Source organism: Cheilinus undulatus, linkage group 19 (assembly GCF_018320785.1).
Source record: "Cheilinus undulatus linkage group 19, ASM1832078v1, whole genome shotgun sequence".
Classification (NCBI taxonomy): domain Eukaryota; kingdom Metazoa; phylum Chordata; class Actinopteri; order Labriformes; family Labridae; genus Cheilinus; species Cheilinus undulatus.
The window spans coordinates 37,074,657-37,088,374 of NC_054883.1; the positions used below are offsets into that span (position 1 = coordinate 37,074,657).

Consider the following 13,718-nt stretch of genomic DNA (forward strand, 5'->3'; position numbering starts at 1 on the left):
CCCGAGTTTGGCTGGGCCCCAAGCTCCTCCCTTTATCCCCCTTATGGGTGGCCTTGTCTGCACACGACTGTTCTTGAATGTGCATTGCTGTGTTGATCCACCTTGTGGACCCAGTCTCTTGCACCTTTATTTTGGGGGTCACAAGCTGAAAAGGTTGAGAACCACTGATCTAGAAAACCATAGCATAAAACCAGATCAGAACAGGGTTTTCTGCGTATGTGAAGACTGGCATACACTCTGAATAGAGTCTGTTGGTTCCACTGTGCATAAGCCATCCTGTTAAAAGCAGAAGAAATAGAAGAATGCCTTGGGCTGCTTTGAGAAATAACTCCCTTTAAAAGGAGGGAAATAGTTTCCATTGATAGAGCCAGCTGCTGTATATTTGATGGTTATTTTGCTCGGAGTCAGTGTGATAATCAGACAATTAGGAGACTGATTGAAGAGCGCCCCAGGAGGTGAAAGTGAAACCACTGAAAAAAGCTTTCTCATTCTGATTCACTCAGGTACAACATTTGTCTCCCATACTTTGAAGGTAAATCAGCTTTGGTGTGGTTAAATTGTGATGTTGAATCAAAAAGAAGCCTCTTGAGAAGAAAAGCTTCAAATCTGTGATTCAGTTTACTGACTGGACTACTTCATCAGCATTCTTCACAGGGCTCGGTGTCATTTCTTCAGTCAGGAGGAGCAGGATTTGGGCGTAGCTCTACCTATGCAGATGAGAATCTTCCCCCAGATTACACGTTTAATGTGTGGCTGAGTATTTATCCTCTGCTGCTTTAATCCAAGCTGATGTGGAACAGACTTTGTGTTCCTTTTCACTGCCTGGGCTGGCAGTAGGTATTACCCAGAACAACTACTGCACTTAGAGAACATCAGCAGCCGCTATAGTCGAGCAGCATAATTTGCATGTCGAGATATATGAAACATGGGGATTAGTCAAGGGGTTCTAAGCACATCTTAATCCCTATGTATGTGAAAATATTTATATTTATAAAAAATAATTCAGTGATTATCCCTCAAAGTATTTGACAGTCCTAAGTTGCATTAATGTCCTGTTGTAGCGTTTCTCATGTTGTCAAATGCATTGTGGGAGATAGAGTGTAGCAGGCTTTGAAGTCTGTCAGCTCCTAGATCCTATTAAATATCAAATACATGTTTGTCCTCATGATAATCCCCACCAAGAGTCTATTCTACTGCAGCACTTGAACGTCAGACTAACTTTGCTGCTTCAAGTCGGCCTTTTTAAGACTGGGGAGGTTTATTACTATTACTATGACTATTATTGAATGAAACATGCTCCAAATTATTTGTACTTCTGTATTTGTTTGAAAGTTTTGGCTGATAAGTGAAGATTAGTGAAAGTCTAAACCTGATCTTTGAGTAACTATGATTTTTCTTAACAGTTTAAAGCAGGAGTGTCAAACTCAAGGCCCAGGGGCCAAATCCAGCCCGTGGTTCAGTTATACCCAGCCCACTAGATCATGTCAAATTTTTATCATAACCGGCACACCCAGTATGAGGTCTGCAGAATTCCCCAGAACAAAAATGTGAACTTAACCTCGATGATTTACCATATCCCCGATAAGTAATGAAAATTATAAATAGTAAAGAGTAGAAATAATTAGATTTAAAGTCAGGAACGTGGAAAAGAAATTTGTTTTCATTTCATATTTTCAATGTCTTATCTCACAATTATTACTTAAAGTTATGGTTTTAACTTTTTGTCCTATATTTTTACCTTTTAGAATCACTATTTTAAATTCTGAGTCAAAGTTTGATCTTTTAAACTCATAACTTTATATCTTATCTCACATTTTGACCATTAAAACTCATGATTTTGATTTTATCTCATATTATGACCTTTTCATCTCATAATTTTGACTTTTTCTCTTGTATTTTGACCTTTCAAACCAACAATTTTAAATTTTGAGCAATATTTTGACCCTCAAAACTCACGATTTTGAATTTTATCTCCATATTTTGACCTTTAAACTCATGATTTTTGCTTTTTTCTGACATTTTGACATTTTCAACTTCTAACTTTGACTTTTATATCTTATTTTGACCTTTAAAACTAATGGTTAAGAATTGTATCTCATTGTTTTGACCTTGAAGACTTGTGATTTGCAATTTTGTCTCATTTTTTAACCTTTAAAACACACAATTTTGAATTTTATCCCATATTTGACCTTTTAAATTCATGATTTGACTTTTATCTCATATTTTCACCATCAAAAATTATGATATCAACTTCCTATCTCATAAGTTTGCCTTTTAAATAAATCATTTTGACTTTAAATGACATGTTTTTACCTTTGAACCAATAAGTTTTACTTTGTCATCTCAGATTTTGAGCTATTAGACATACCATGTTGACTTTTTAAATATCAAAATCAGAGCTAAGCTTTTCCCCCCTGTTATTGATTTCTGGAGAAAATGAGGTTGATGTTTTAAGGTTAAATATTGACCCTGTTAGGCCCTCAGGTTAGACCCAAAGTCAGAATCCAGCCCCTGCTGTGATTGAGTTTGACACCCCTGGTTTAAACAGTTAGTGCTCTGAAATATTATTCAATTAATCTTAAAATTAATCTCCAGATTATTCATTGTAGATAAAATAATAATTTGCTCATTTGGCATCATTACGACCTTGCCCTCCACTAATTTTCTTATCCAAATAAAGGAAGACTGCCTTTGTTCTATTCTCTCTCTTCTTGCCACTAAGGTTGCCAAAAATATCATTATTTTTATACTTTTCAAAACCACTTGTTTTTGCTGTTTTTAAAAAGTACGGTTTTCACCTTTATGTGATAGGATGGTGGATTGAGAGGGGGTTGAAAGAGGGTGGGAGATGACATTTAAGACAGGAGGCAATGGTCAGATTTCAACCCTGGCAGCCACCTCGGGGGATCAAGCCTTCTGATATAGGCTGCATCTTTAACTGCTTAGCTATCTGTGCCCCAAAAACATTATTCAAATTGACTTTATTTTCATAAGAAGTATTACAAATTCAAAGTTACTACAAATCTTCAGTTATATTTTTAACTAAAGCTGATATACCCTAAGCACACTAGAGAGAGCACTAAATTGCATTTATGGGCCAGGATGGCAGCATAGAGCAATGCTGCCATTGAATTAATGCAATTGAAGCAGTCTGCAAGATTTTAGTTGCAATTTTTGATGATTAAAAACACGAGGGGATGCTACATAACGAAGGAGCAGGAACACACCTCACCCCTACCTCTTCCTGCGGTCCTATAACAAGACCATCTCCTCCCCTCTTGTTCATCTCCTCCCTCCCACGTCTTTCCTATATCTCTCTCTTCTCCATAGGGCTCTTACAGGGGGGTTTGTCGTGCCCGGAAGTTAAGGCAGATTCCCTAAGCTTCCCCAACCATCGCCAGCCAACATCTTGAAATCACTGCTTAAAAGAAAAATCAACAATAAATAATTGTGAAATCGCATCCTGTTGATGGTGGGGTCCTTTACACAACATATGCACACCCCTGCTAATGCACAACATGGGTCAAAAATGACCTGCATGCATTTCCCATGTTGTTTCATGCAGGCTAACTTTTTCTTTTCAGTGGAACCGAAGTAGGACTTTATTTGTTAATTAATTTTACCAACTATTGGTAAGATAAAGGCCTGCATGGTGGTGCAGGGGTTAGTGCTGTTGCCCCACAGCGAGAAGGTTCCTGGTTCACTTCCAGGTCAAGGCCTTTCTGTGCGGAGTTTGCATGTTCTCCCTGTGCACATATGGGTTCTCTCCAGATACTCTGACTTCCTCCCACCACCAAAAACATGCTCATTAGGTTATCCGGGGACTCTAAATTGGCCGTAGGTGTGAATGTGAGCCTGCCTGGTTGTCCGTCTCTACAAGTCAGCCCTGTGATTGACTGGCGACCAGTCCAGGGTGTACCCTGCCTCTCGCCCAATGACAGCTAGGATAGGCTCCAGTTCCCCCACAACCCTGAACGGGATAAGCAGTATAGAAAATGGATGGATGGATAGATGGTAAGATAAAATGTAAATACCTGCATCAATAATCGACCAGTCCAATCAATAGTCAACCTCTAGTCTGGGTTTCTAGGTTGGACCAGTTAAGAACCAGCTCCAAAGAACCAAGAAACAAGTTGACACCTCTACACAGTTGCTGTTTATGAGTATTGAGCATGGTTGCTCCCCTCCCTCTGTACCACTGGTCTATTCTCAGATTGGTAACATTGCTTAGTACTGGAGCACACTTCCTGTGCTTACGTTGTCCAGTACAGTAGGTGGCAGTATGCATATAGTTGATTTTCAAATCCACCCAAAGGAGGAACGGTAAAGAGACGACCACTGCGACCATTCAGTTCATATTGCTTTATATTGTGTGTGGACAATGGGGTCCGTCCTGCAGGCTAGTATGGATGTTTTTTTTAGCATTTTATTGAGATGCCATCAAAACTTCTTCCTATTTCCTCATCTACTGTGCAGCTCAGAGGATAAAATGGGTCCTAGCTACACAAATGCAAGGATTTTTGAAGAGACAAGAAAGGTTAATAGCCTTTAGAACTCTGCTTGCTGATGATTAGCTTGTGCTAGAACATGGTTGCATTTACATCCCCCATGGACAGTGCCTTAGTCCACATAACTTGTGCCCAGGGCCACCTCTTCAAGTGTGCTTTGGTGCACTATGCTTGTGAGTCAGATTTTGGGGTCAAGAGTACTCGGATCCAGGCCCAGGTCCCTAATGTGAAACCATATTTAAACAGACATAAAATCATTATTTTGTGTAGTAGTGACACAACTTCCAAGGACTTCTCAGAAAGGCAAGGTCAAATGACACAAAAGTCTCTATTAAAGAAGAAACATCAAAATATTTGAGCAGAGAAGACTGAATTTATGCTCAAGCAGTACTTACATAATATATCTTACTTTAAAATCCAACCGTGAGACTAGTAAATTCTCTATAATGCCTTCTCAGACCACTGAAACACACATAGAGAGGTAATGCATATTCCAGACACGGCAGTAGCAGCTTCACTTGAATGCTCAGTTACATAGAAATCAAACAATGCTCACAGTTATTTTCAAACTCATTCAATGCATCTTCAATTCGTACGCCTGATTCAGAAAAACAGTCTTTTTCTGTCTTTTCCATTCCACTGCCCTCTAAATCATCCTCCGCCTTATGTCTGAGTGGCTTGATGTCCGTCCTTATCATAGTAAAACGTGTTTCCTCTTCCATTCTTATTATTCACTGCACTGAGGCACACTCCAAGCCTCGCAGGATGCCCCGGTCATGTTAAAACAGCCAAATCAAACCTTTTCCTGATATTTTTTTAATAAAGTCAACTCAGGCTTTGAGTCAGAGGGCCAGCTCTGCTCTGATCCAAGGCTCTGACCTCACAGGGCAGTATCAGTCACTGAGAAACGCTCTGACCTTATAGGCATGGACAACCTTTTAATAGCACTGCAACTCCTCAAGTCGAAACATGTTTGTATCATCTTTACAATGTGCAGAAATGGCATGAAACCCCGAGTCGTTGATGCCTCTGTACCTTATCACAGTCAGCCCAGTTTGAAGTGCACGTCCTCATCTGCGAGGATTTACGAGTTGCAATTTAATTGGAGGGAATTAGTGGACATTTAGCTTATAATATCCATCAAATTAATCTCTAACTGTGTTTCTCTGTCTCTGTCTTTTACAGGAAATCCAGAATGGCTTCCGGGATTAACCTCTGCTCTTGGTAGAAGAACCCTGAAGTTCATGTCCGTTTGCACAGTGCCTCACATCTTGGGAAATTTCATGATGTAAATTCATCTCCCTCCTTTTTCTTTTTTTCGCGTGTGGGGCCATGACTCTTGGAGGATCTACCGGGACCACTATTTACTCAGCTTGGATTTAGATTCTGCTTTTGTTTGGACTACTTTCCGGGGGCTTGCAGCGGTGGCTAGTGGGGGCGGCTGTGGCGGTGGGAGGACCTTCCCACCTTGGAACACGGGGATAACTTTACAAAAGCTTGCGCCACCATGAGGATATCCACCACCTCCTGTCTCTGTCCCGTTCTGGTCTGCCTCTGCTTCATTCAGAGGTGCTACGGGGCGAGCCACCACCTCCCCGCAAAAGTGCCCTCCAAGAACCAGACCAAACTGGCCAACGGGGAGACGGAGGTGCATCACAGGCCCAAACGAGGCTGGATCTGGAACCAGTTCTTTGTTTTAGAAGAACACATGGGACCAGATGCACAGTATGTGGGAAAGGTAAGACTTCTAATGCTAAAAAAGAAATCTTTGATCCCAGGGAACTTGATTTGAACAGCTGAGCTGGCATTTTTGTCTCTTCTTTTGTTTTCTGGAGAAATAGGTTACAGCAGGAGCAAGTTGTTCTACTCAGGTATTGCCACATTGGCATTATACATGCTTTTTTATCTTCTGATGTGCAAATACACTCCTCATTTGTGGAGGTGTGGGGTCTCTTTCTGTCATTATGGTGTCAGACTGAATTTCTCTTATGATAATGTCCAAAAAATGTTTTATTCTCTATAATTAAGGAGTGCCTCATAGCGTGTCAGCCGATCTGGGAAGTCGGCAATGCAAAATTCAGTTTGAAGTGAGAACAACCCTCACCACGGAGCTATCTTTAACAGAAATATTAGATTTGGTCTCTCTGCGGGAATCAGACACATTAAACCTCTTGGTGAGAGACCGTGGCCGGTTTAAAAATGGGCAGAGCCACTATGAAGACATGCATTGATTTTCTTTTTCTGACTGCCAATTTGGAGCCATGAATTTATCATTTCAGGATTTTCTTTGCTGTTCTTTTGCAGCCAGAAATGTCCTGATTTGGTCGAGGTTGGAGCTTGGAAGGGGTGACTTTACCTCCCTCACATAGGCTTTCTTTCAATACTCAGCCCCTTGGGCCTTCAGCGGCTGTCTAGTCTGAAACAGGTTTCTTTTATATAAGGCAAGCATTCATAACCGTGACTTTAGCTCTCATGACATTCAGTACAGCCTGTTGTTTTATTATAGTAGAGAGTATTAGTGTTACAGGGTGGATCTTCTCCATGTAGCTTTAATGTGTACTTCTTATGTGTCATATTAAGTACTATGAAAAAGAAATTCTGAAAACTTATTGAGCAACCCCAAAATAATCTCCTACGTCCCACTCATGGGTCCTGACCCAGGACCCCCATGAGGTTCTCAACCTTTTCAGCTCACGACCCCCAAAAATAAAGGTGCCAAAGACCAGAGACCCCCACTGTACCTTAAGGTGGATGAACACGGCCGTGAACATTCAAAAATAGTCATAAGCAGACAAGGCCGCCCATAAGGGGGGTAAAGGGGAGAGCTTTCTGGGGCTGGGGGTTCATAGAATCAGCAAATTAATGGTCCATTGTGAAGTTAAGCCATATTTTAATTTTATTTTAACTGAATAATTACCATTCATATCAAAGAAATGATTGTTTTATGCATTTGTGCAGTAGTACCTTCTTAAAAATGTAAATCTCTTTTCTAAAAAAAGAATCAAAATAGGTTGAAAATGGCAATAATGGTGCAAAAATTGGTGAAATTGAGTTTTAAAGGTAGCAGAAATGGGTTAGAAGTGGGAAAAACAGGCACAAATGTGGCAAAAAAAAATTCAAAATGGGTTAAAGTGGCAAAAATGGGCATAAAAGTGGAATTAAAAAGTGTCTGAACAAAAAATGGGCAAAAATGGATGGAAAATGTTGTAATATGGGATGAAGAAGTGGTTTAAACTGCCAAAACAGGGTTAACTGAGGCAGAATAATTGGTAGAAATGGGTTAAACTGGTATGAAATGGGCATAAAAATAGTGGAATATGGTTAAAATGGGCTGAAAATGGGTTTTATGTGGCAAAAATGTGTAACAAAAAATGAAAAAAGATTGGGTGGAAAAAGTGACAAAAATAGATTAAAGTTTGGCAAAACTTGTGTAATATGGCAGAAGTGGTTAAAAGGGGCAAAATTGTGCAAAAATTGATGAAAAGTGGCAAATAATAGAGTCAAAATTGGTTTGCAAAAATGGTTAAAAAGTGGCACAAATAAATACTTTTAACATTAGAACCCAGTAATAGTTTGACACACTCAGCTCCAATACTCCTAGCCAGGATGCTAGCACCAATGCTACTGATCCAACACACACACATTGATAACATCAGTGAATCACGCATGGGGAGGGCCCGCTCTCTGGGGTTTTCAGTGACCTAGCCAAGTCTGAGGGCAGACTTACTTTTTACAGCTTTTTTGATTGCTTTGATTTCAGCATAAATTTCACCACATGGCCATGTTTTCATTTTACATTTAACAAATTTTATGCATTTGTTTCCATAAGAATAGGTAAAATATACAATTTGAAATCATTTTTAAAAAAAATAGTCTTCATCTTTTTAAGGCCCCTGGCGAACCCCTCTCAGTGTCCTACTACTCTCAAGGGGGTCCTGACCAAGGTTATAATAGTTTGGGATTTTTTATTAGTTTCTATTTTTATTGTGTTTTTGCTTTCTATGCTCAATTTCCATTTAGTTTTGATTAGTTTTTACTGCTGGTTTGATAGTTTAGTTTTTATTTTGCAAAAATGCTTTGTTTTAGTTTAGTTTTTTATTAGTTTTAGTTTTTTTCTGATGGATGTCAGGGCTGCGAGAACATCATACATTTTTAAAAACATATTCAAACAGACTACTCTTCACTTTTCATTTTATTTATCTAAAGCTGATGTTTGAATACAACTCCAGATATAAAACTACCAATGTGTTAAATCTTAACTAATCAGATCAGGCAATTTTTCTAAACTAAGGAGATTTTGTCTCTATTTGTATTTTATTTAGTTAGTTTTATAGAAGCACTGTACAGTTTTAGTTAGTTTTCGTTTTTTGGTAAAGCTCAATTTTTATTTAGTTTCAGTTAACTAAAATGATTTTTGAATTTTAGTTTTAGTCTTTTAGTTAGTGATTGATTGATTGATTGAATTTTATTTTTGTGTCATGCATAAACAATATGCCCAGCCCAAATAGGCTTTCAAGACACCATTATATTTACAGAAAGACCAGAAACCAAAAGTAGTTGCACAATAATAGTATAGTAGACTACTTAAACAAACCATCCTGACACTTCTTCCAGGCTTTTGCAACAAAAGAGGCTAACTTATCAATATTAAAAGTAAACAACCATTCCATCCTGTCATTAGGTTAGTTGGTTTTAGTTAATTATAACACCCATGGTCCCGACCACCATGTTGAGACCCACTGTTTTATGGCACATGCACCATCATTCTCTAAAAATCTATTTGAATTGATTTGGACTTTTTAAGGTTTGACTCTTTCAAACCTTCTTCCAGTGGCCACATGAGGAACTGTGGTGTTTGGCCCACTAATGCCGGCCTTATATGTCAGCCCCAGAGTTTGTTGCTTGTAGGAAATCAACCACCACCAGTTGTACAGTTTGATGACTGGCCGTTCAGCATATTATCATACAGAATAACGTCCCCCAAAGTGGGAGAATTTATTTGTGAGTATTGTTCCTGTTTGTGCATGGAGTACGGTGTAGCCCGGTTGTTGGTGGTGACTTTTTTCTGTTAGCTCCACAATAAGCCACAGGGAGCTGGTTAAGTCCTCGGCTTGCAGATTGCCTGCCCTTATCTCCTGAAATGTGTTTCTCCGCTGCAGTGATCATTATTCCAGGCACTCAGGCACAGACTAATCCCCTCAACCGCACTCGCAGAGAAAGAGAATGAGAAAGGCACAACGCTCCTCTGACTGCACATATGTCTGTATTTCAACAACAGTAGCATTTGAAGGGGAAAGAGAAAGAAAAGAGGGGATGACATGCTTGAAAAGGGAGTAAGAGGGAAACAACAACAAATCAGATATCACTTTTCAACTTAAAGGTCCTTTTATTGAATGAAAATGATGCTCTAATCAGGAATGTCCTTGCTGAGCTGTCAGCAGAGGGAAGAAAGGTTATTTATTGGTGAAGCATGTTTTTGCTAATATTATTTGATGCATGAGTGAAGCATAACATCCCACTGTGCAGGAGAAACAAACACTCTGTCCTGAGCATTACACAATACCAAAGGTGTTTCCAGCAGAGTTTCAAAGCTGCACAGGAAATCTTACATGAGATTCGTCGACTGCTTTGAAGTTGCTGATTGTTCGGCTGGTTGGCTGGCTGATTTGTTAGCTCCTTTTCTACCTTAAGGGTGTTGCTGCTCAGTGTGTATTCTGTGTGTGTAACGCCAGCGCCGCTGATGAAAGCCAAATAAACATAAACAGCTAATCCTGGATGATAATAAAGCACTGGGAAGACACATAAACATTATTAAGGAATCAATTTGACATGCATGTTTAAAGAGATGAGGTCTCCAGATGGTTAGCACAAAAAAACATTTAATTATGTGGGGTGGGACTGGTGTGCTGTGTCCTAATGTGGCTAGCAGACAGAATGACCCTTAATTAGAGGAAGACAGGAGGGGACGAGGAGGAGGAGAAGGAGGAGGATTAATGCACTCAGCACGTACTGCTCTGTATTGTTTTTCCTCCTTCCTGTGCTTGATTAAAAACTGTGGACATTAGCAAGCAGCCAGCGAGCGGATTCACTACTGGGAATTGCCAACACTTTCGTAGTCGGTAATTGCTATCATCAAAAAATGGAAAGTTTGGAAACAGACGTTCCTTGATGAGATTCACACAGATATGGACTTTTAATTATTGCATGGCCTACACAAGAAACAGAGAAACTAGTGACAGAGAATGCGAGCACATCATAAATAACATTTATTTTACCCTTATAGAGCCATGGCAGGCTGCTCGTCAGGACTACATTTGACCTGTGCCTAAAGCTCAATAATGTTTTTCCCTTCTCTTTTACCCCTGCACTCTTCATGCTGCTGCTCAGCTGTCATCCTTGCATGTCCCCAGACTTTCACATTGGATGACTCTTCAATATAAATCTGTCCTTGGGCTGGTTCCTCCTTCTCTGTGTACACGCATTTTGTAAAACTCAGAATCAGTGCAGCTTGTGCTCTTGAAATGTGCTTCAGACTTACAGATTCACATATCTTCAAGGACCCATAAACATCTGGCTGTAATAATTGGCAGAGTGCATCTATGTGGTCTCAAGTCCTTTGATATTTTATCTAAATGGATTAAATTCAGCAGTTTCCTTCAACTGCTGAAATAGTTACCCAGCTTGTTAGCCTCTTTATGCTTGGCTTTGCTCACCAGCAGGCTGCTGAATTTGACCAACTTCCATTTGTTGCCAGGCAGACTGACCTGACATAACAGATACTCTCATACCCATACACTCATACACATCCATTTGGAGAACAGGTAAAACACATAGTCTGTGTTTGGAAAGGGCAGAACCTTCCCAAACACACACAAGGGCTGGACAATTACACTGTTTTCCGCATTATTGAGCAGATGACATTTTTCTCCTATTTTCCTAAATATTAATGCAAATGACAGAGTATTTTCCAAGCCATCAGCCATTAGAGCATAATTCAGATGTTTTTGAACAAACTTCATAATGATAACCTTTATCTTTTTTTAAATAAAAACCTCAAAATGCACTTTTCCACATGTTCCACATTGTTAAGAAGGCCACAGGTTTCAAGCAATATGGGAAAGAAAAAGGAATGAAGGAATGAAAACATTAGATATTTCATGAAAAATTAAGCGTGATCATCATACTGTGAAGGAATTTGTGGCTGATTCAGAGCACAGATGGGTTCCTGCAGACAACGGTATAATGAGGAAGGTTTCTGACAGACAAATACATCAGATTAAGAGAGCAGTTACTAAAATGCCATTACAAAGCAGCAAACAGGTATTTGAAGCTGCTGATGCCTCTGGAGTCCCACCAACCTCAAGGTGTAGGATCCTCCAGAGGCTTGCAGTCGTGCTTAAATCTACTATTCGGCCGCCCGATCCAGTGCTCACAAGCAGAAGTGGTTGCAGTGGGCCCAGAAACACATGAAGACTCATTTTCAAACAGTCTTGTTGACTGGTGAGTGCCGTGCAACCATGGATGGTCCAGATGGAGGAGTAGTGGATGGTTGGTGGATGGCCAACCATGTCCCAACAAGGCTGTGATGTCAGCGAGGAGGGAGTGGATTCATGTTTAGGGCCCGATTCATGAGGAGAGAGCTGCTAGGCCCCTAAATCACACAATACAAGCTCGTTAAGCAGCCATTATCACAGCTTTGTTCACGATCAGTGGAGCCATCAAATTCTTGTTGAAGCTGGTCAGAAAAAGAGCAAAAATAACTTTTTCCACCAAGAAATGAATCTTGACATAAGTTCATTGAAGTCCACCATGCCATGGAAATCTACATCTGATCAACAAAATTTATCATTGAGAAATCTGTGGCTGTAGGGCATTACTTTGGTTTTTGCTCAAGGGACGCATCACCAGAACACCAGTCGACAATGAGTTGGTCCTTGGTCAGTCCGATCTTACTACACTCTTGTGGGGCCTGGATTTTTTAGACTCCTCTGTGACAGCTTCTCTCCAGTGCATCTTTGGGTGTCACTGGCAAGACCATGTGTCTAATGCTGATGTGGTCAGGAGAGGTAGGATAGGAAGGCTCAGCCTGATACAGGCACACCAACTGCACTTTTATAGGTACCTGGCATACTTTACCAGGCCTTATCCAGCTCACAGCACACTGTGTGACCAGGACCTGGTGGCCTGGTCCACATTTGTGCACTGGAGGGATCAGCCAAGAGGATACCTGGACAGATGGGGCATGGATTTGGTGCAGGCCTGGAGGATGGTCATCAGGAGGCCTGAGCAGTACAGGAATTATAAAGTTATATAAGCATTATCAAGACATTGCAATAAAATCATCTGAATACTTCACATCTCTCGGATGTATACAAAATATCCTGAAACTGTGAGATTTTCACTAAGGGTTTAAGACAACTCTGTGGATGTTCATTTTTTAATCTTGATTGTGTTGACCAGCTATCTTGGCCTAGTCCTATTTGAAAAATCTGTTTTTAATCTCAGGAGAACAGTGAGACTACACTGACATTTATTTAACATGGTTAAACAGCAGGAATATATAGAGTGGGTGAACTGTATGTTATGAAAAAGGTTTTGGCAGTTCGACATTTTCTGTGCACATTTTGCCAATACTCTCACATGAAACGACAGCACACAGTGACTTCTGGGAATAAGTGAAGCGGCCAGTCTGTCAAGAACATATTTAATCCCCCTGAGGTATCCCATAATCCCCAGTGACACCTTTCTGGGGGGCTGAGGCATTTGGGAAATGACAGCTTTGTGCATGAGTGAGACGCAAATGTGTAGTTGGGGACGGGGCTCGTCCAGATACGAGACGGGAGACAACCCTCACTCCCGACGGGAGGTGTGAATGTCTTCGTGTCAATCAGCTCAGCGTGCTGCTTTGAAGTAGGCAGGCAGGTTGCAGGCTGGATGGTAATTTTTAGAAGACGATGCAAATCCCTGAATGACTATGAACTGCATTGAACTGTCTGCAGCAACTCAGTCAGAGGACGGAGTGCAGCTGTTGGATGAAAAGGAACAAATCCTTGGGCAGGAATCCTTGAATTGAATCATCACTGGGTGGTCTGTCTGTGCCTAAATATACAGTAGAAAATGAGGTTTGGAGGAATTGGTGCTTCAACCAACTCGGGGAGGAATACCCCTCTGTTCATTTACAGAGCGACACAGCAACCTCCGAGAAAGGTG

General features: G+C 40.5%; 1 protein-coding gene across 2 annotated transcripts in view; it reads left to right on the plus strand.

Annotated features, from left to right (window-relative positions):
• LOC121527507 (cadherin-18) overlaps positions 1–13,718 on the plus strand; it is a 435,713-nt gene that overhangs the window by 265,536 nt on the left and 156,459 nt on the right. For both annotated transcript variants that reach the window (XM_041814503.1, XM_041814504.1), the window contains exon 6: positions 5,694–6,246. In XM_041814503.1, coding sequence (XP_041670437.1) covers positions 6,016–6,246 — 231 coding nt within the window. In that variant the 5' untranslated portion in view covers positions 5,694–6,015. The remainder of the gene's footprint in view (positions 1–5,693; positions 6,247–13,718) is intronic.